We start from the raw sequence: 24,176 nt of genomic DNA, 5'->3' as shown, positions 1-24,176 counted from the left end.
TGAAATTTTTTCCCATTTCTCCTTGCAAAACAGCTCGAGCTCAGTGAGGTTGGATGGAGAGCATTTGTGAACAGCAGTTTTCAGTTCTTTCCACAGATTCTCGATTGGATTCAGGTCTGGAATTTGACTTGGCCATTCTAACACCTGGATATGTTTATTTTTGAACCATTCCATTGTAGATTTTGCTTTATGTTTTGGATCATTGTCTTGATGGAAGACAAATCTCCGTCCCAGTCTCAGGTCTTTTGCAGACTCCATCAGGTTTTCTTCCAGAATGGTCCTGTATTTGGCTCCATCCATCTTCCCATCAATTTTAACCATCTTCCCTGTCCCTGCTGAAGAAAAGCAGGCCCAAACCATGATGCTGCCACCACCATGTTTGACAGTGGGGATGGTGTGTTCAGCTGTGTTGCTTTAACGCCAAACATAACGTTTTGCATTGTTGCCAAAAAGTTCAATTTTGGTTTCATCTGACCAGAGCACCTTCTTCCACATGTTTGTTGTGTCTCCCAGGTGGCTTGTGGCAAACTTTAAACAACACTTTTTATGGATATCTTTAAGAAATGGCTTTCTTCTTGCCACTCTTCCATAAAGGCCAGATTTGTGCAATATACGACTGATTGTTGTTCTATGGACAGAGTCTCCCACCTCAGCTGTAGATCTCTGCAGTTCATCCAGAGTGATCATGGGCCTCTTGGCTGCATCTCTGATCAGTCTTCTCCTTGTATGAGCTGAAAGTTTAGAGGGACGGCCAGTTCTTGGTAGATTTGCAGTGGTCTGATACTCCTTCCATTTCAATATTATCGCTTGCACAGTGCTCCTTGGGATTTTTAAAGCTTGGGAAATCTTTTTGTATCCAAATCCGGCTTTAAACTTCTTCACAACAGTATCTCGGACCTGCCTGGTGTGTTCCTTGTTCTTCATGATGCTCTCTGCGCTTTTGACGGACCTCTGAGACTATCACAGTGCAGGTGCATTTATACGGAGACTTGATTACACACAGGTGGATTGTATTTATCATCATTAGTCATTTAGGTCAACATTTGATCATTCAGAGATCCTCACTGAACTTCTGGAGAGAGTTTGCTGCACTGAAAGTAAAGGGGCTGAATAATTTTGCACGGCCAATTTTTCAGTTTTTGATTTGTTAAAAAAGTTTGAAATATCCAATAAATGTCGTTCCACTTCATGATTGTGTCCCACTTGTTGCTGATTCTTCACAAAAAAAATACAGTTTTATATCTTTATGTTTGAAGCCTGAAATGTGGCAAAAGGTCGCAAAGTTCAAGGGGGCCGAATACTTTCGCAAGGCACTGTAGATGGCACTCGGATGAGTACGGCTGTTCTGCCTTTGAAATCCCTCCATTACTCGGTGCTAGGAGATGTGCCGGGCATTATTTAACTCCCTGCAGTTAAGAAAAGTTTATTCTCCAGCTCCACTATGTGTGTGATTGTATTAGTGTGCCTCTAATACAACAGTTTCAAACTCATTCCATGGAGGGCATAGTTTCTGCTGTTTTTTTTTCTTCCCTTTCAATTAAGACATACACAACCAGGTGAGGGGAGTTCCTTACTAATCAGTGACCTTAATTCATCAGTCAAGAACAAGGGAGGAAAACCCACAGACACTTGGCCCTCCGTGGAATGAGTTTAGCACATGCTATAACACAAGACTCAAATCTTGCATGAAATGCTGTATCTTTCTGCTAACCATTCAGTATCATATTATCATGTTTCCCCTCTCCACTGTAGTCAATACCGCTCATCGACCTGGCCAAGGCTTTCGACTCTGTCAATCACCACATTCTTATCGGCAGACTCAATAGCCTTGTTTTCTCTAATGACTGCCTCGCCAGGTTCACTAATTACTTCACAGACAGAGTTCAGTGTGTCAAATCGGAGGGCCTGTTGTCCAGACCTCTGGCAGTTTCTATGGGGGTGCCACAGGGTTCAATTCTCGGGCCAACTCTTTTCTCTGTATACATCAATGACGTTGCTCTTGCTGCTGGGGATTCTCTGATCCACCTCTACACAGACGACACCATTCTGTATACTTCTGGCCCTTCTTTGGACACTGTGTTAACAAACCTCCAGACGAGCTTCAATGCCATACAGCTCTCCTTCCGTGGCCTCCAACTGCTCTTAAATGCAAGTAAGACTAAATGCATGCTCTTCAACTGATCGCTAACTGCACCCTCCCGCCCTTCCAGCATCACTACTCTGGACGGTTCTGACTTAGAATATGTGGACAACTACAAATACCTAGGTGTCTGGTAAGGCTGTAAACTCTCCTTCCAGACTCAAATCATGCATCTCCAATCCAAAATGAAATCTAGAATCTGCTTCCTATTTTGCAACAAAGCATCCTTCACTCACGCTGCCAAACATACCCTCGTAAAACTGACTATCCTGCCAATCCTTGACTTCGGCGATGTCATTTACAAAATAGCCTCCAACACTCTACTCAGCAAATTGGATGCAGTCTATCGCAGTGCCATCCGTTTCGTCACCAAAGCCCCATATACTACCCACCACTATGACCTGTATGCTCTCGTTGGCTGGCCCTCGCTTCATATTCGTCGCCAAACCCACTGGCTCCAGGTCATCTATAAGTCTTTGCTAGGTAAAGCCCCGCCTTATCTCAGCTCACTGTTCACCATAGCAGCACTCACTAGTAGCACGCGCTCCAGCAGGTATATTTCACTGGTCACCCCCAAAGCCAATTCCCCCTTTGGCCGCCTTTCCTTCCAGTTCTCTGCTGCCAATGACTGGAACAAATGGCAAAAATCACTGAAGCTGGAGACTCATATCTCCCTCACTAACTTTAAGCACCAGCTGTCAGAGCAGCTCATAGATCACTGCACCTGTACATAACCCATCTGTAAATAGCCCATCCAACTACCTCATCCCCATACTGTTATTTATTTAAACTTTTTTTTTCTTCTCCCAGAATCTCTACTTGCACATTCATCTTTTGCACATCTAGACATTTGGCAAGCCAGGGGTGTATTTAATGAAACCACTATTTAGGAAATAATAATTGACATCTAGCTAGCTCTACATCATTTCTTAGACATTTGGCAAGCCAGGGGTGTATTAAATGAAACCACTATTTAGGAAATAATAATCGACATCTAGCTTGCTCCGCGTCATTTCTTAGACATTTTGGCAAACTGTCTCAGGGGTTGGTACGATTTCTATGTGTCTGCCTCTTTCACCCAGGCAGTTTTTATCACATTGATTGACACTAGGCAGGGTAGCCTAGTGGTTAGAGAGTTGGACTAGTAACCAAAAGGTTGCAAGTTCAAATCCTTGAGCTGACAAGGTACTAATCTGTTGTTCTGCCCCTGAACAGACGGTTAACCTACTGTTCCTAGGCTGTCATTGAAAATAAGAATTTGTTCTTAACTGTCTTGCCTAGTTTAATAAAGGTAAAATAAAAAATTGTCATGTCCTTTGTTATGACCTGACTTAATTTCTCTATTATTTAACAACTTAGGCTAATGATTCATATTAGCTTTGCTCTCCAGCACCTACTGCACAAGGGAAGTCTCAGTTGTCACATGGACTTCATGCACTTTTGCTGATGCCTCGAGTCAGAGTCAGTGAAGCCTATTAGCCACATTGCATTGGATTGCGTCGCTTGGGCCAACTTTGACCCTGGCTTTGAAGTGTCTCAAAAATAGGCATTATGGTCATCCATTTGAACCCATCACTCCTGCTTCCCTCCTGCTTCTCCGTAATGACCCTCACAGAGCCGAGCCCATCTGATAAACTCTGACATCTGCCTTGGAACTCACACCGACAGAGCAGAGCTGCATTGGCGTGAGAGGGGAGACTCTTTTGTGTATCACCCTTATCTGTCTTACCTTACCGTTTTCCAGCCCAACCTGGCTGGCTTTTTATGCATTCCGAGCCAGTCTTCCTCTCTTCCCCTTTGTTCCTTCCTCCAGGCGGACCTCAGATCTTCTTCTCTGTTCTGTAAACCCTGCTCTGTCATCAGGATTACAGCTCACTGCTGTACAGGATTAATGACTGACAACTCTATACTCCTTACACAGAGCCAAGGAAGAGAGATGGGGATAGGCCTCTGGATGTGTGGGTGAGAAACAACTGTGTTGCTCTGTCTGAGAGATTGCGCTTCTCTCAGAGAAAAATACTGAGAGAAGCGCAATACATGTGTGTCGGGGTGTGTGTGTGTTGGGGGGTTTGTGTGTGTGTTATAGGGGGCTAGTGTGTGTGTGTTGGTGGGAAGGTGTGTGTATGTGTGTTTAGAATTTTAGGACTGTGGTATTTGCACCGCAAAAGCACATCTACTTATACTTTTATTTTCATAACTCTTCTTGAACTGCACTGTTGGTTAAGGGCTCGTAAGTAAGCATTTCACGGTAAGATCTACACTTGTTGTATTCGGTGCATGTGACAATGTCAAGATGTGTATGAAGGCGAAGTCAGGTGCAGGAGAGCAGAGTATGATTAAATAAAGCGCACTATATTATAGTTCCAAACCGGGAGCACAACAAAACAAACACGCTCAAAAAACTGAACAATAAAGTAAAGCGCTTAACGAACATCACTTGACATGAAAACAATTACACACAAAACATGATGGGAAACAGAGGGTAAAATACAAGTAGATTGATTGGGGAAATGACAACCAGGTGTGTATGAAAACAAGACAAGACAAATGGATATATGAAAAATGGAGCGGTGATGGCTAGAAAGCCGGTGTCGTTGATCGCCAAACACCTCCCGAACAAGGAGAGGAGCTGACTCCGGTGGAAGTCGTGACAGACAAATATATTTTGACTTGACTTGATTTGTATACCTCGCTGAAGCACAGCAGGATGGAGAGTTCAGTTGGTATGCCTCGGGCCTCTATTAAACTGAGTTAGGTTGTGTGATGCAACATCCCAGAATGTACACTGCCGTTCAAAAGTTTGGGGTCACTTAGAAATGTCCTTGTTTTTGAAAGAAAATCAATTTTTTTGTCCATTAAAATAACATAATATTTATCAGAAATACAGTGTAGACATTGTTAATGTTGTGTAGATATTATTAATGTTGTAAATGACTATTGTAGCTGGAAACAGCAGATTTTTTTATGGATTATCTACATAGGCGTACAGAGGCCCATTATCAGCAACCATCACTCCTGTGTTTCAATGGCACGTTGTGTTAGCTAATCCAAGTTTAGCATTTTAAAAGGCTAATTGATCATTAGAAAACCCTTTTGCAATTCTGTTAGCACAGCTGAAAACTGTTGTCCTGATTAAAGAAGCAATAAAACTGGCCTTTGAACTAGTTGAGTATCTGGAGCATCATCATTTGTGGGTTTGATTACAGGCTCAAAATGGCCAGAAACAAAGCACTTTCTTCTGAAACTCGTCAGTCTATTCTTGTTTGAGAAATGAAGGCTATTCCATGCGAGAAATTGCCATGAAACAGAAGATCTCGTACAATGCTGTGTACTACTCCCTTCACAGAACAGCGCGAACTGGCTTTAACCAGAATAGAAAGATGAGTGGGAGGTCCCGGTGCACAACTGAGCAAGAGGACATGTACATTAGAGGGTCTAGTTTGAGAAACAGATGCCTCACAAGTCCTCAACTGGCAGCTTCATTAAATAGTACCCACAATAGTACCCACTCTGCCTAGAAGGCCAGCATCCAGGAGTCGCCTCTTCACTGTTGAGATTGAGACTAATGTTTGCGGGTACTATTTCATGAAGCTGCCAGTTGAAGACTTGTGAGGCGTCTGTTTCTCAAACTAGACACTGTACTGTATTTGTCCTTTCAAAAACAAGGACATTTCTAAGTGACCCCAACATTTTGAGTGGTAGTGTATGTGTGAGTGACTGACTGAGTGTGTGAGAGTGAGAGAGAGCGAGAAAGAGAGACTCTGCGACTGTGTGAGGATCCATGTCTGAGTGCTCAGTGGCAGCAAAACATGCCAGTTCTCTCTCTCCAAATGTTCAGCCAAGTGTCCTATCTATCGACAAACAGGGGCATGTTGCTTGAAACCTGTTCAGAGCGTTGCACCCTGAAACAGTTAGGCTGTTGGGTTGTGTCTGTGAAGCCTTGAAATATCAATTCCCTCTCTGCTACATCTGCCACACTACATCTGTTCACATACAAAATACTCCATTCTCCTTCCTTCAGAGAACACTGTCGGGTCTCTACTGGGAAACTGGCATCTACATTTCTGTTACAAATAGGGATGGTTAGAATTATTTGAATCAATGAATAGAATTTAGAAGAAAACAAAGTGACACTTGTTATCAAATATTTGTGTACATTGTTGACACAAGTGTCACGATGAGAGAGACCATCACTAACAAGGAATCTGGCGTGGTTTTCGTTGTTTGCAGTCTTAAAGCAGATGAGGCTTCTTTTTGTGTGATGGGCCCTGCAGCATCCAGGAGAAGTGAGCTGTCTGCACAGCCATCTGGGGAAATATGATGCACTGCTTCTGCATCTCCTTGTGTTGGGTTGCGTAATCACATTAGATGCATAAATGTTTAGGGTCCTTCATTTAGGTCAACAGGCATTTCACGGTTGACCTCATTCTAAGAATGTAACATTGTGACCATAAATACTGTTCCCTGAAGGAGAATGATCTCTGTGAACCAAGGCTGCCTTGGCCAACAGGGAGCCACAATAATCAATGGAAAGGCACCCAGTTCAATGTTGGCTGAATATAAACCACTGGCAGAAACGAGTAAAAGAGGATCAGCGAGTTGGTCCGTTCCTGTTTTCTCGTGATGTGTAAAGATTTACATCTTTAAAAGAGCGCCAAGCCCCCTAAATAATGTTACACGATTGTCAAGAGAACCTGCGCCGCAGACTAGTAGAGGAGCAGTGCCAGCCGTCACCTAGTCTAGCACACAAACTGATTACAGCTGGGGCAGCCTAAACATGCACTGACCCGTGACATACAAGACAACAAACGTGAGTATCTTTTGATTCATTGGGGCATGGTCGCAAACCCAATCCCAGCTTGTTAGCCTTCGTCGTTTCGGTCGCGTTAGCCATTTTACTTATTGCTATTGCCAGGTCAACCATTTAGAAGAATAAATAACTGTTCATGATTAGGCAACTTATGAGAACCATACAAACTTCAGTACACAACATCCATGGGGTGACCACGCTCTACCCCTAAGGGACAGTTTTGTTGGCACAACGTACAGTCTCATGTTCCAATTGTTTGTTTTAGTAGAGTGAATCATTCCTGTTCACACGAGGTGAAAAGCGGAATAATTCAAGGAATTAGGGGCGGTGCTTCCAGCGAGAAGCGGATTTCAGTGGCCTTGTCAGGCGTGATTGTAGATCCTTCAACCAAAGTCGCTAGAGTGCGACTCCCCATAGTATGTTGTACTGAAGTTGACTGACTGAAAGGGAACTACCTCTTACATGAGTCTTGCAAGAAGGGAAATCTGGTGAGACGTCTCCTTCAGAGAACCGGGGTTACATATTGTAACTCAAATTTCTCTTTCAGTTGTCTTGGTTTTACATCTCACTATGGGACACTTGTAAAACGCCCCGATTGCCAATAGCCTGTTTCCTTAGAAGCCTGTTGTTGTACATGGTAATGTACCTGATCCATCCTAATCAGCTCCAGCATCGAGGACTCTGTGTGCCAAGGAGGGCACAGTGTGAGGGGAACCCCAACGAGCTGCTGCACAAATCTCAGAGATGAGATGCCACTGAACAGTGCCCATGACTTGGCAATACCTCGAGTGGAATGTGCCTGGCCACCAGGAAAGACTGCAATCCCAGACAACTGTATGCCTTGGTGATAGCCTCCACTACCCAGTGGAAGAGGCGTTGATCACAACTCCAGAATGGCCTAGTCCTGTCCATGTAGATGTGCAGGGTGTTAAGGAGCCACTGCACAACTTGTTAAGGTGCCGCTGCACAACGTGTTAAGGCGCCACTGCTCTGGAGAAGAGGACAGCAGAAGGTGGAAGGGAAAGAGGTCAATGGCTTGACTATTACTATAAGTCATGGGAATGACCTTAGGACGTATCTTTACCTTGGAGTATTCAGAGGCAAATTGACTGAATGAAGGATGGACCGAGAGCGCATGAAAGTTGCAATTCCCTTGGCCGTGTCCAAGGCGAGCAACAGGGCCATCTTAAGATCCAGTCTGTGGCAACCACGTTCGGAGGCAAGCCCACCGAGTCTAAGTTGGACCTCTCATGGAAAAGGCCCAGAGATCCATCAGCTCGGGATGAGGGTGGAATACAGTGTTTCCCATGGCAGTTTTCCCCAAGTTCCCCTAACAGATTAACAGATTAACAGATTTTCCCCAAATTCCCCTACATTAAATTCATTGTGTTTTTGCAAGTTTTTTGGGACCCCCTTGAGGCATCCCAGCAACTACATGGGTGTAGCCCATGGGGGTAGCCAGTCACAGGAGACTTGAGTGGCTCTGCCCAGAAAGACTCCAACAACGTCAGACAGTCTTAGAAGGCTGGTGCACGCAGTAGGACAGATGTAGAATTACTCAGAGAGGAGATTCCATTCATCCTAGTCTTGATTGCCTCGAAGGAGGGGAGGTCAGTTATTAACTCCTGCCCTACCTCTTCAGTCTGGCTGGGTAGCACAAACTGAGCAGAGGGGAGACATTTTTCTTTAGCTGCGTAATCCATCTCTTGGTCAGAGATTGCACTGCCTGATGCGGCAAGAGGCATGCCGTCGTCCTCACTTCCGAATTTGTAGTAATTAAGGTCCGCCCTCCGGGAAAGATCGGGGTCCTCCGAATCAGCCTGAAGCGCCAAGCGGAGGGGAAGCCGGAGTAGGTGCCCCCTCCTATTGGACTTTGTTGTCAACAGAGTTGTCCTTGAGCAGGGATGAGGCCTGGGCAAGACTTTCCATGTGATTTACACTATGTCTAAGGACACCGGAGCCCAGCTGAGCACAATGCACACAACTAGCAGGGTCAACGAGAGCCTCCATAGCATAGTCAACTCTGAGGAAAGTAGTACAGAGCGGAAGGGAATCCATCAGGGACATGTAATGCCTACAATTGCCAGGGCGAGCTTTGCTAGGCTTGCATTGCTTTTTCTACCCCTTCCCTGGCGACTTCGCCTGGTAAGCCTGTCAACATCTCGTTTTGACCAGACGAACACGAATGGAATGATCTAGCTACTCCACGCACTGCTACTGTACTATGACACGTAGTTGGAAAAGACACAGGATAATTTGAGCTTGAGCCAGGTAAGCAGAATCAGAAATCTTTATTTACCAGGCTGCTGGGAAATAAATGCAGTCTTTATACCTTTGGTGTAGTGAAAGTATAGCTAAAAGGGATATTTACACTGAACAAAAATATAAACGCAACATGTAAAGTGTTTCATGAGCTGAAATAAAAGATCCCTGAAATTTTCCATACGAACAAAAAGCTTATTTCTCAAAAATGTTGCGCACAAATTTGTTTACATCCCTGTTGAGAATTTCTCCTTTGCCATGATAATCCATCCAGGTGGCAGGTGTGGCATATCAAGAACCTGATTAACAGCTTGATCATTACACAGGTGCAACTTGTGCTGGGGACAATAAAAGGCCACTCTAAAATGTGCAGTTGTGTCACACAACACAATGTCACAGTTGTCTTAAGTTTTTAGGGAGCGTGCAATTGGCATGCTGACATGAGGAATGTCTACCAAAGCTGTTGCCAGAGAATACAATGTTAATTTGTCTACCATAAGCTGCCTCCAACGTTGTTTTAGAGAATTTGGCAGACCATACTCAGACCACGTTTAACCACGCCAGCCCAGGACCTCCACATCCGGCTTCTTCACCTACTGGATGGTCTGAGACGAGCCACCCAGACAGCTGATGAAACTGAGGGTTTGCACAGCCGAGGAATTTCTACACAAACTGTCAGAAACTATCTCAAGGAAGCTCATCTGCATGCTTGTGGTCCTCACCAGGGTCTTGACCTGATTGCAGTTTGGCGTCGTAACCAACTTCAGTGGGCAAATGCTCACCTTTGATGTCCGCTGGCACGCTGGACAAATGTGCTCTTCATGGATGAATCCTGGTTTCAACTGTACTGGCAGATGACAGACAACGCGTATGGTTTCGTGTGGGTGAGTGGTGTACTGATGTCAACGCTGTGAACAGTGTGCCCCATGGTGGCGGTGGGGTTATGGTATGGGAATACATAAGCTACAGACAACGAACCATATTGCATTTTATTGATGGCAATTCGAATGCACAGAGATACCATGACGAGATCCTGAGGCCCATTGTCGTGCCATTCATCCACCTCCATTACCTCACGTTTCAGCATGATAATGCACATGCCCATGTCGCAAGGATCTGTACACAATTCCTGGAGGCGAAAATGTCCCAGTTCTTCCATGAGCTGCATACTCACCAGACATGTCACCCATTGAGCATGATTGGGATGCTCTGGATCGATGTGTTTGACGGCGTGTTCTAGTTCCCGCCAATATCCAACAACTTCACACATCCATTGAAGAGGAGTGGGACAGCATTTCACAGACTACAATCAACAGCCTGATGAACTCTATGTGTCGCGCTGCATGAGGCAAATGGTGGTCACACCATATACTGACTGGTTTTCTGATCCACGCCCCTACCTTTTTTGAAGGTATCTGTGACTAACAAATGCATATCTGTATTCCCAGTCATGTGAAAACCATAGATTAGGGCCTAATGAATTTCAATTGACTGATTTGTCAGTAAAATCGTAGAAATTGTTGCGTTTATATTGCGTTTATATTTTTGTTCAGTGTAATTAGCTGGCTAACTGACGATAGCCAGTTAGCTGAGCCATCGCGTGAAATACCAATTTCTGACTCGAGTATCTTGAGGTAGAAATGCATGGCTAGGTTATCTTTTACAGGGGAATGGAAAAGGGATGGTGCTTCAATGGTGTGGTAACACACTGTGAAGAAACAGCACCGCTCGTGTTAGCCAAACAAACCGAATGGGGGTTTAGCCCAAAGGTTGCTAGCTAAAACACCTGTGGTGCAGTTAGCCCACTAGCCAGCTAAGACAGTCAAAAGTTCAGCTAGCTAACTCCGAATGGTGGGAACTGACAGAGAGCTAGAGTGGGATGCTATAACAGTGGAGCTCAAATAAAATTGTTTTTGTCAAATGCTTCGTAAACAACAGGTTTACTTAAGGGGCCTTCCCAACAATGCAGAAAGAAACAATTAGAAATAATAGAAAAATAATATAATGAGGAATAAATACTGAATGAGCAGCGATAACTTGGCTATATACACTGGGTACCACTACCAAGTCGATGTGCAGGGGTACGAGGTAACAACGCTAATTGTGTTTAGGCCAGGCAACTGGTGTTCGTTCTGTAGTTACCCAACGACAAAAAGCACTGCTAAAAAGCTATACCAACTTGTGACTCATCACAAGACTTAATCTTGTAAAAAATCAATGACAGCATTAATGACAATATTCCCAAACAAGTTGTTGTAAAATACTTTATAGAGCAGTAATCCGTATCTGAAATATAGCAATTCAACCAGTAGAACTCTGTGTTTTACGTACACTTTAATATGTTTTTTTCCCCCTCACTTTTCCTCCTGGTGCATTTCTCAGCCTGTCTTGTTGTATGTATGTGTGTGGTTTTTGTATAATCAATTCTATTAAAAGTTTTGAATAAGGGTCATCATAATAATTGATTTGTTGAAACATCTCAGGGTATAAAAGCTGGTGTTCTAGCCATCATTTGTCCATTAGTGATGCGGATGGATCCTTCCACTCTTCTCTCTGTACACTCATTCTTTTCCGCTCTTTTTTAATCCCACCATGCCCTAGCCTTTTATACCTCCTCACTTTCTTAACCTTCATTTTGTCCTTACCCTTTATTTTCATCTTCTACACTTTCACTTCAACAATTGCCTTTACAGTACCTCCCTCCCTGCACTTAAAACTGACCACAGGTGCTGAAGAGGCATTTATTGAGGTGCAACTACAACACAAGCATGTTCGTTTCACTCTTCACTCTATACAGTTCCAACACCAGGAACAGCACAGATTCCATTCATCTACACACTACGGTTCTTCCAGGTCCTTTAACTACTTTTATGTTTCCTTTATACCTCTTTTATTTATATTTTATATCTATTTTATACCTTTTTTATACCTCTTTTAAACTCTCTTGTTTACTGCTTCTTCTCACACTTGTTTTGAGCTTCCATTTTCTTTCTCTCTCTCCATCCACATCAGGGCCGCACACTTCACACACTACCATTCAGACCCTCACAGTCTCTAGAGGAAGCATGTAAAGTACTGTATCCATCTCCGTCCTTCACAATCTTAAGAAGGAGTGGCCTTATTCATTGTGTCCTTCCCTATCCCACCCTCCCTCCAAAGTTTAAAGTTCACAAGAACCAGAAGCACTTCTTCCTGCTTTTCTTGCCGCTGTGCGGGGGGCGTGCCAGTGTCACCGGCAGGGGTGTTTCCTGGCAGTGTGGCATGGTGGGCTGAGGGGTCACAGTGGGCAGGAGGGAAACCTCTGGAGGGTCCTCTACCCTCCACGAGCGGGTCACTGCCCCCTCCTGCAGTCGGAAGTCATGCTCCACACTGCAAAGGAGGGAGAGAAGGAAGGTTTATGTCACAAATACTCATCTCACATGATCATGTCAACCTGAAAACTGTACCATGCTGGCTTGGATATTTTCTTTTCACATTGGGTGCATTCATAAATTCACTCTGGCAATCTACTGTGATATAAGTGCACTCTGGTTTGATAGTCTCAGAGCGCAGAATAATTGATGCATTTACGAACAACCTACAACCAGTTGTTAAGACAGGTTTCAGTTAACATAAAAAAACACAATTCAATTGTTGCCAGTAACACAGTTACAATCACTAACCCTTATACAGTATACTCTTAGAAAAAAAGGGTTCTTAGGCTGTCCTCATAGGATAATCCTTTTTCGTTCCAGGTAGAACATTTTTGGTTTCATGCAAAACCCTCTGTGGAATGGGTTCTGTATGGAACAAAAGGTTTCTACCTGGTACCAAAAAGGGTTCTTCAAATGGTTCTCCTATGAGGACAGCCGAATAACCCTTTAAGGTTCTAGATAGCACCTTTTTTCCAAGAGTATAGCCCTATAACCAGGTCTGCTAGGGCAAGTAAAATTGCCAGAGTGAAGTGTTCTCTCATTTATGTCTGAAAGTAGCTAGCAAGCTAGCCAACTTTAGCCAGTTAACTTCAGTGCTTGTGAGATCCGAACGCTCGGATCAACCCTACTCTTCAGCCCAAGCAGCCAGAGCGTCCAGTGTGCACTCCGACCACTCTAATAGTGAATGGCTCGGAATTTACAAACTGACAATCTGACAACACTCTGAATTTATGAATGTCCCAGAGTGCACTCTGACACTTTAGGCAATTTACGAACCCACCCATTGTCCTTTCCTGCACTCTTAGATATAAGGTGCTATCTAGAACCTAAAATGGTTCTTCGGCTGTCCACAGAGGAGAAAAACCCTTTTGGAAAACCCTTTTGGTTCCAGGTAGACCCCTTTTGGGTTATATGTATAACCCTTACCACAGAGGGTTTTACCTGCAACCAAACATTTTTTTTTATCTGGAACCAAAACGTGTTATCCAATAGGGACAGCTGAAGAACCCTTTTGGAACCCTTTTTCTAGGTGTGCTTGGTTCCAGCAACTATGTTGGATAAGTAAGCAGTTCAGCAGAGTACAGCTTGGCTCGGCTTGGTTCAGCTTGACTCTGTAGTGTGAATGAACCAAAAGAGGGGTAGAAAAAAGAAGGGAAGAAATAAGTCAAATAAAAGGCAGCTAAGATACTGTCAGAAGAGATGGACCCAGTATCTAGGAGTAGCGTCAGTTTTAAACTCTGATGCACCCCCCCCCCCCCCCCCCCCCACACACAGTCTTTAAGATATCTGGGTGAGGCATTAATAAATAAACACATCGTAGATAAAGAAAAGCCTATATGTCAGCAGTTGCACGTTCAGTATACGAAATTGTGCTTCCCACTGCAAACAGATTTCTTCTCTCTTTTTTGACTTTGCTGCCTGCTGATTCTTGCTGATTACGCAGTGAGTGTCCTAGTTTGCTAGGTAGAGTTTCTCATCATAGCACAGATGCTTAGATGAAGTGAGGAGTCCCTCTTTCAGTGGGAGGAGAGAGAGTGAGAGAGATGCTGAGGGAGAGACTTGATACAACAGCAGGACCAGAAGCTTCAGAAGAGCAACAACTGCAGAACAATGATATGTAACGGGAGCTTCATATTCCTGTCGAGTCATACTAGCTGTCAGAATTTGCCACACACACATTTAGGAATTCAGGCACTCAGACAGACGCAAGCAGGTAGAGTGGACAAACAGCAGGCAGAAACACTAAATGGGAACATTACAGACAGAGTATGTCAAAGAGGATCCATCCCCACTATACACTACAGACAGTAGCCTAGAAGGTGGTGAAAAGCCAATTCCAAACTAAACCTCTTTTCATTCTAGAATGTAAAGAGCCCATTCATGGCAGCTTGGAACATAGAGCGCGTTGATGTCTGCTGTGTGGCAACTGCTAAAGCTTCAAACAAAAACACAGACCAACTGCAGCAAAGCATAAAAAGTGGAGAGGCAGCATCAAACACTAGCTGAGTAGCCTACTCCCTCTGCCCCATCCTAACACACACACACACACACACACACACACACACACACACGCGCGCACACGCCACCACTATCCCAACATCACTCCCCCGGGGAGATGTCCTGTGTTCCCGCTGTGTTCCTCTGTGCAAATGAATAGCCCCAGTCAGTGGGCCCAGCGTGATCAAGGCTCTAGGGCACTGGAGGGAGCTGTCCTCCCTCAACCTTAATTATCTCGGCTAACTTCGAGCAACGAGGAGCCTACATAGTGACTACAGTACAGTGCTGTGTCAAGAAGCTAAGCACCAAACACAACACATGGCGCACGTGCACACACACACACACACACACACACACACACACACACACACACACACACACACACACACACACACACACACACACACACACACACACACACACACAGAAACAGATTCCGATAGTGAGATCTGAGAGAAAGTGATAGGTATGGGATTCTTTACATGGGATCTTATCGATGATATGCATCTATACAGTGTGCGGTGTGTATGCATTTCATCTGATCTTTAATTAGATCTTTTTGAAAATATTTGAAGACATGGTTATTTGAAGAAGTTTGAGAAAATACTGTAAGATATTATCATATAATGTAAGGAAATATTTGACAGTTTTCTGAGTTTTTCTTGATTCTATTGTAGGGGGGTTGAGTTGAACACAGCTATAGCCTATAGGGATTGGGGAGAGGAGGATCAAAGAGATTCCAAAGTCAACAATAAAATAAATGGGAATGTTCCTCTCAATGCTGAAAAGGTTTTAGCAGGAAGCCATCCCATTCTACTGAGTGGCCTGACCTTGCTCTGCAAACTTTTATATCTTCTGAGACTTGTACTTTTTAAACTGTTTTTTTGGTTTGTTTCCTCAACTGGGTACCGGTAGTATGCTGAAACAGTAGCGACCTTGCTCAAGGGCACCACAACAGCGTACCGCACCAGGGACTTGAATCAGCATCGTTCTGGTCACAACCCCACTAGTCGTCCTAACCCTTAGGTCTTACGGCATGTTGTTGCCCTGACAATATTATTAGAGAAAATAAACACAAGAACACTGCCAACTATTGGCTGAAACAATTCTATTAAGGGTAGAGTGACACTCACTCACTCAGATGAGTGTCTGATCATCCAGGATGAAACACCATTTTGTCCAAAGGGAATGGGCTCCGGTGGATTGTATAGTAAAATGTGACCGACCAGCTCAATTCGGATTTATGTAGCAACATTTGAAATTGACTCAGAGCTATAAAATTGAATATCATACACTACAGGTAAGGAACAATGGGAAAGTAATTCTGCTTTGAAAATGTATAAACTTGTAACCCCACTTTTGAGAAAAAGGCTCATGAATGTTTTGGTACACCTACTGGAGAGCTCTTCTTTGTATACACCCATTCATCCATCCATCTCTTTAAGGATTCACATGTGTAAACAACCAAAGATTTCAAGACTATAGGCTGGTTTATATTACGTCTATCAACATGTCTATATACAGTTGTCATTCATCACAACAAGATCATTATTTGCAAGTTAATGGCGAGATAATTAGAAAAAATAGCTTACGGTTGGTTGTAAGTGTGATGAATTAAAAGCAGGACATTCTACTGGATAATTGTTGGAACTTTTCTCGTTGGCCTAACGTCAAATCCTAATTTGACTTTGGTGCAGGTCATGTTGTCCTTCACATTACCGTCTCTGGTAAACACACACTATATCATATAAAATCTAAGTTTATTTGTCATATGCACAGGATATAGAAAGTGTCAAAGGTACAGTGAAAGAGCTACTTGCATGTGGAGTCTTGTTTAGACGTAGAATAATATTACTATACATTTCATACATGTACAGTGGGGCAAAAAAGTATTTAGTCAGCCACCAATTGTGCAAGTTCTCCCACTTAAAAAGATGAGAGAGGCCTGTAATTTTCATCATAGGTACACTTCAACTATGACAGACAAAATGAGAAAAAAAATCCAGAAAATCACATTGTAGGATCTTTTATGAATTTATTTGCAAATTATGATGGAAAATAAGTATTTGGTCAATAACAAAAGTTTATCTCAATACTTTGTTATATACCCTTTGTTGGCAATGACAGAGGTCAAACTTTTTCTGTTATTCTTCACAAGGTTTTCACACACTGTTGCTGGTATTTTGGCCCATTCCTAACAGCAGATCTCCTCTACAGCAGTGATGTTTTGGGGCTGTTGCTGGGCAACACGGACTTTCAACTCCTTCCAAAGATTTTCTATGGGGTTGAGATCTGGAGACTGGCTAGGCCACTCCAGGACCTTGAAATGCTTCTTATGAAGCCACTCCTTCGTTGCCCGGGCGGTGTGTTTGGGATCATTGTTTAATTTTCAATGCCCTTGCTGATAGAAGGAGGTTTTCACTCAAAATCTCACGATATATGGCCCCATTCATTCTTTCCTTTACACGGATCAGTCGTCCTGGTCTCTTTGCAGAAAAACAGCCCCAAAGCATGATGTTTCCACCCCCATGCTTCACAGTAGGTATGGTGTTCTTTGGATGCAACTCAGTATTCTTTGTCCTCCAAACACGACGAGTTGAGTTTTTACCAAAAAGTTATATTTTGGTTTCATCTGACCATATGACATTCTCCCAATCTTCTTCTGGATCATCCAAATGCTCTCTAGCAAACTTCAGACGGGCCTTGACATGTACTGGCTTAAGCAGGGGGACACGTCTGGCACTGCAGGATTTGAGTCCCTGGCGGCATAGTGTGTTACTGATGGTAGGCTTTGTTACTTTGGTCCCAGCTCTCTGCAGGTCATTCACTAGGTCCCTCCGCGTGGTTCTGGGATTTTTGCTCACCGTTCTTGTGATCATTTTGACCCCACGGGGTGAGATCTTGCTACGGAGCCCAGATCAAGGGAGATTATCAGTGGTCTTGTATGTCTTTCATTTCCTAATAATTGCTCCCACAGTTGATTTCTTCAAACTAAGCTGCTTACCTATTGCAGATTCAGTCTTCCCAGCCTGGTGCAGGTCTACAATTTTGTTTCTGGTGTCCTTTGACAGCTGTTTGGTCTTGGCTATAGTGGAGTTTGATGTGTGACTGTTTGAGGTTGTGGACAGGTGTCTTTTATACTGATAACAAGTTCAAACAGGTGCCATTAATACAGGTAATGAGTGGAGGACAGAGGAGACTCTTAAAGAAGAAGTTACAGGTCTGTGAGAGCCAGAAATCTTGCTTGTTTTATAGGTGACCAAATACTTATTTTCCACCATAATTTGCAAATAAATTCATAAAAAATCCTACAATGTGATTTTCTGGATTTTTTTTCTCATTTTGTCTGTCATAGTTGAAGTGTACCTATGACGAAAATTACAGGCCTGTCTCATCTTTTTAAGTGGGAGAACTTGCACAATTGGTGGCTGACTAAATACTTTTTTGCCCCACTGTAATGTTAGCTAGCTGCTTTAATTTGCAATGAGAACGACTTCTGACAAAATTCGAAACGTATAATACAATGTAGCTAGGTAGACTCTCTTACTCGTATACACAATAAACGCTTCTCCCTTTCTGTCACGGATGCCATGGTTGCCCTTAGTTTGAAGATGTAATCTGGAGACAGGTGTTTTATACAACAGCCTTCGACTCCCTCTGCATTTGCAATCAAACGCCTTAATTTTCTCCATCCTCTTGGCTATCGTACTTTGCTTCCACCGGGCATTCCACTGATTTCAAAACTCAGTCCTCCAGAAAGAGAGCTATCTTTAAAAGAAATCAGAGTTAGAAAGGATTACCTACACGTACTGAGCAGCTCATTATAGACAGAAGAGTGCTACATGGCAGACCAATCCAAACAGCATGTCCAGCCCATCCATTATTTCAGCCAATCATGGCTAGTGGGAGCGTTTCTGTCTTTTCTGTGGCTAAACCAACTAGGTTCATAATTTAGTTCACATGTTCAAGAAGGCATTTCTGCTCAAAAACGCATTTTGAAAAAAACACACGTTTACTTTCAAATGCCTCTCCTTTGAGGTAGTGATTAGATTGTACAATTACAGAGGCAGTAAAGTTTTATGCTCACCATCTGTGCTTGGTGATATTCCAGGGGGCATCATGTAGGAGTTGTTTGATTCAGGTGGGAGATTCAGTATGTCTCAACCCATGACTTTTATATAATATTCATATTTAGGAGTAGCTAGCAGTTAAGGAACAGCAGGTGATGGACATTTCAATCAATCAATCAAATGTATTTTATAAAGCCTTTTTTACATCAGCAGGTGTCAGAAAGTGCTTATACACTTGGAGAATTTATTCCACATTTACCAGCAGAAAACAGCAATATATATTTGTAGTTCTCTCCAAGGAACCCGGACTGAACATGCTAAAAGAAAATATCATTTTGTTTTAGTGGGAAACTAAACTGAACATTGTGCTAAAGGCTCAGGGGCTTTAACTCTCTCTTTCTCTTGGTCTCTCTCTCTCCGTCTCTCTCTCTCTTATACCTGGACCTGGAGACTTGGACACATTTGCATTCTGTTCCACCAAGTACCTCATTGGCATTCAGTTCCTAAACTGTGACCATTCTTTGAAAATAGTCTCTCTTTTTACTTGAGTACACCATCAGGACGGGCAGATTGTGTAGTGAGCTATAAAGAATGTGTGTCATAGAGACCAAAGTGCCGTTGTTTAGGTGTTTTATTACGTATCCAGAGGAGCCATTTTGTAGGCCGTTATCCAATTAGTTTAGACTCTCCAACAGTATGTTATCAAGCGCTGCTGGACAACAGTGGCTGACACAATTTTAACTACTTTCAGGTATGAAACAAACAGACACTCATAATATAAAATATACAATTCCCAGTTTATGCTTCAAATCCAACTTTATAAGAGGTTTTAAAAATAGGTTCTATTGGATTCAAACTTACATGACACACAGTAAGACATTGTTGGCAAAATAGATGGATGCAGTTCAATGCATGATTCATATAATTCACCAATACATTTCTTGGTAGTCCCAAAAAATACTGCTATCAGGTTATAAATCACAGATGGCCTGGTACATTGTTTGCTGCATCCACACATTTGGGATTCACTGTTTCAGTTTCAACGACTCAATATTTTGAACAAAAACGCACGACTGTAAATAAGGCTGGGAATGCGAATACAAACTAGCAAGGACAATAATCACAAGTCAGTCATAACGTGCCCAATAGGCTAGCGCACATGTCAAACAAAAGGTCAGCGGGCCGAATAGAATACACAGCATATTATGCACATCTGCAAGCATAGCAGCAAAGGCTGGACAAATATTATTGATATTTTCTTTTGTTTTAATGTTAAAATTATATATACATATATATCCTATGTAAATAAGTGGGAATTATAACAGGCCATATTCTTTCAAAACAATAAAGCAAAAGCCTGCAGAGTTCTGTCATACTATCCAGGTCTATGCACAAACAGTTCGAGATCCAGAAATAAGTCCCTCACTGTTGCCGCTTGTTATAGACCCCCTACCAGCTCCTAGCTGTGCCCTGGACACCAAATGTGAATTGATTGCCCCCCATCTTTCATCAGAGTTTGTACTGCTTTCTAAATACACCTCTGCTGTTTTCAACCAGGATCTCAGCAATCACTGCCTCATTGCCTGCGTCCGTTATGGGTCCACGGTTAAACAACCACCCCTCATCACTGTCAAACGCTCCCGAAAACACTTCTGCGAGCAGTCCTTTCTAATCGACCTGGCCAGGGTATCCTGGAAGGATATTGACCTCATCCCGTAAGTAGAGGATGCCTGGTTGTTCCTTAAAAGTGCTTTCCTCAACATCTTAAATAAGCATAACCCGTTAAAAAAATTTAGAACTAAGGACAGATATAGCCCTTGGTTCACTCCAGACTTGACTGCCCTTGACCAGCACAAAAACATCCTGTGGCGTACTGCACTAGCTTTGAATAGTCCCCATGATATGCAACTTTTCAGGGAAGTCAGGAACCAATATACTCAGTCAGTTCGGAAAGCAAAGGCTAGCTTTTTCAAACAGAAATTTGCATCCTGCAGCACTAATTCCAAAACGTTTTTGGACACTGTAAAGTCCATGGAGAATAAGAGCACCTCCTCTCAGCTGCCCACTGAGACTAGGATAAATCCACGATTTTCGAGAATTTCAAAAAGCATTTCTCTACGGCTGGCCATGCTTTCCACCTGGCTACCCCAACCCCGGCCAACAGCTCTGCACCCCCTGCAGCAACTGGCCCAAGCCCCCCCCCCCCCCCCCCCCCCGCTTCTCCTTCACCCAAATCCAGACAACCGATGTTCTGAAAGAGCGGCAAAATCTGGATCCCTAAAAATCAACTGGGCTAGACAATCTGGACCCTCTCTGCCTAAAAGTATCCGCCGCCATTGTTGCATCCCCTATTACTAGTCTGTTCAACCTCTCTTTTGTATCGTCTGAGATTCCTAAAGATTGCAAAGCGGCTGCAGTCAACCCCCTCTTCAAAGGGGGAGACACTCTAGACCCAAACGGTTACAGATCTACATCCATCCTGCACTGCCTTTCTAAAGTCTTCGAAAGCCAAGTGAACAAACAGATCACCGATCATTTCGAATCGCACCGTACCTTCCCCGCTATGCAATCCGGTTTCCGAGCTGGTCACGGGTGCACTTCAGCCACACTCAAGGTCCTAAACAATATCATAACCGCCATCAATAAAAGACAGTACTGTGCAGCCGTCTACATCGACCTGGCCAAGGCTTTCGACTCTGTCAATCAACGCATTCTTATCGGCAGACTCAGACTTGGTTTCTCTAATGACTGCTTCACCTGGTTCACAAACTACTTTTCAGATAGAGTTCAGTGTGTCAAATCGGAGGGCCTGTTGTCCAGACCTCTGGCAGTCTCTATGGGGGTGCCACAGGGTTCAATTCTTGGGCAGACTCTTTTCTCTGTATATATCAATGATGTCGCTCTTGCTGCAGATGATTCTTTGATCCACCTCTACGCAGACGCCACCATTTTGTATACATCTGGCCTTTCTTTGAACACTGTGCTAACAAACCTCCAGATGAGCTTCAGTGCCATACAATACTCCTTTGGTGGCCTCCAACTGCTCTTAATTAAATGCTAGTAAAATGAAATGCATGCTCTTCAACCGATCGCTACCCAACCGCCCGTCGAGCATCCCTATTCTGGACGGTTCTGACTTAGATTATGTGGACAACTACAAATACCTAGGTGTCTGGCTAGACTGTCGTGGGTGGAAGAAGAGGAGGACCAATGCGTAGCGTGGTAAGTGTTCATATTCTTTATTAATGAAACAACTGAACACTGGGGGAGGGGGGGGGGGGACAAACGAACAGCCTTGTACGTTGAAGAAAAATACAGAACAGAAAATAATCACCCACAACTCAAGGGTGAAAACAGTCTGCCTAACATGGTTCTCAATCAGGGACAACGATTGACAGCTGCCTCTGATTGAGAACCATACCAGACCAAACAGAAATACCAAATCATAGAAAAAAATAACATAGACTGCCCACCCAACTCACGCCCTGACCACACTAAAACAAAGACATCACAAAGGAACTAAGGTCAGAACTTGACAGTGTGGTCGACAGCTTATCGTAAGGTACTCTACCTCAGGCGAGCAATACCTAGAGACTTCTTTATTATTAGTTGTTATTGACAAAAAGACACACACCCCACCCCTTGTCTTACCAGAGGTAGCGTCTCTGTTCTGCCGGTGCATGAAAAATCCCACCAGCTCTATATTGTCCGTTTCTTCGTTCAGCCATGCTTCGGTGAAACATAAGATGTTACAGTTTTAATGTCCCGTTTGGTAGGATAATCTTCATAGTAGGTCCTCACTTTTTATTTTCTAACGATTGCACGTTAGCAAGGAGAATGGAAGGCATTGGGTGTTTATTTGCTCGCCTCTGGCTTCTCAGCAGAATCCCCGATCTGCGTCCCCTTTTCCAGCGTATTTTCTCCACGCAAAAGGCGTGGATCTGGGCCTGTTCCAGTGAAATCAGTATATCCTTCTCGTTGGACTCGTTAAAGGAAAAAGTTTATTTCAGTCGGCGCTGAATAATCTCTTTTCTGATGTCCAGAAGTTTTCGGTCATAAGAGCCGGTAGCAGCAACATTATGTACACAATAAGTTTGAAAATAAGTTAAACAAAACTCAAAAAATAACAAAATTGCACAATTGGTTGGGAGAATGTAAAACGTCAGCCATGTTCTTCGGCACCATCTTCCCTCATTAGATTTAAGCTCATCTCGCTCTGGCTAGCATTAGTTGATCTTGTTATTGTTGATGTGCATAGACAAATGAGGGACAGAGAGCCTAACCTTTCATGGTTGTTTGATCAATAGGACTGTGAAGTTCCCAAATGTAAGAGGACTACCGTGGTATTTACATATTTACAGAAATCCATTCAGGTGTATATTGTGGCTTTTGGCAAATGCGTTTTAATGATCTAAAGTTGCGCTGTTGCTACTGCCTATAAACACACAGTCCAGTTCAAAGTGAATGGCAGGCACATGTGGCAAATGGCTTATATGCATATAGGCCTACTTTAGCTCTGATTGGCTATGGCGCACCGGTCTGAGTAGACTCCGGTCCTGGACAAGACAGATGTTTTTATTAGATTTTATTTACTGCAGTGTCTATCAATTGTCCAAACGCACGTTACTTTCCCACTCTATATTGCTATAGGATTTTCACAAATGCCTTACTATACGTCATTCCCAAACATTCTATGGATTTATGAAAACGTGAAAATGACCATATCTAAGTGCTTGCTTGTAAGAAAATGTTTTTTTTATACTGTCAGATTTTTCCTGGGGGTGTACATGAACAGATTTGAATACGATTTCATGTTGCTAAAACACTGTCAGTTCCACTTTAAATATAACCTTTCAAACTGACATTTAGTAGTAGAACTAGGCGAGAGGGGGTGCACTTTCAGTATATAGCTTTAATCCAGCTGCATCATAGGATCCTAATATACTAAAGTGCACACACACAGAGAGATAAATGCAAAAATGCCTGTGTGTATGCTTGTATGTGTGCGTGCTCTTTAAAACAGGTAGTTTGGCTACTCAGTGATGGTGGATTAAAAAGCGAGTTGAGGTGATGGATGGCTGGCTGGATACTGCCTTTGTTTGTCCTGAGACTAACTGCTGCGCTGTTGAGCTATTGACTGATAGCTGCTGGAACGAAAGGGACTGATGGATGGATGGATGGAAGAAAGAAAGAAAGAAAGCAGGAATGGGTGGATGGATACAGATGATATTTCAGGAGGAGAGGTGTGACAGTCGCCTTACTGGAGGAATGGAGGGATGGGGAAGAGAGAGAGAGAGAGAGAGAGAGAGAGAGAGAGAGGTAAATATCACTTAGCATCTCTCCAACTGTCTCTCCCATTCACTCACACATGAACACACTCATAGCGACCACGTTGAGCTTACTCTTTTCGTTTGTTTTTTAGTCTTTTTACATTTTCTGACTGTGAAGGTTAAGATGATCCCAAGGGGAGTGGCAAAAATATG

The 24,176-nt window shown here is 43.3% G+C and overlaps 1 protein-coding gene across 1 annotated transcript in view; it reads right to left on the bottom strand.

The window, feature by feature from the left end:
- Window positions 1–11,462: 11,462 nt before the first annotated feature.
- Window positions 11,463–24,176, bottom strand: part of LOC110537038 (uncharacterized) — a 55,157-nt gene continuing 42,443 nt past the window's right edge. The window contains exon 4 of the mRNA XM_090191791.1: window positions 11,463–12,581. Within this exon, the coding sequence (XP_090047917.1) occupies window positions 12,380–12,581 (202 nt within the window). The 3' untranslated portion in view covers window positions 11,463–12,379. The remainder of the gene's footprint in view (window positions 12,582–24,176) is intronic.

Source organism: Oncorhynchus mykiss, chromosome 12, assembly GCF_057628025.1.
Source record: "Oncorhynchus mykiss isolate SJ-2025 chromosome 12, ASM5762802v1, whole genome shotgun sequence".
Lineage (NCBI taxonomy): Eukaryota > Metazoa > Chordata > Actinopteri > Salmoniformes > Salmonidae > Oncorhynchus > Oncorhynchus mykiss.
Note: the sequence above shows the minus strand (reverse complement) of the source record. Positions and strands in the feature narration are given on the sequence as shown.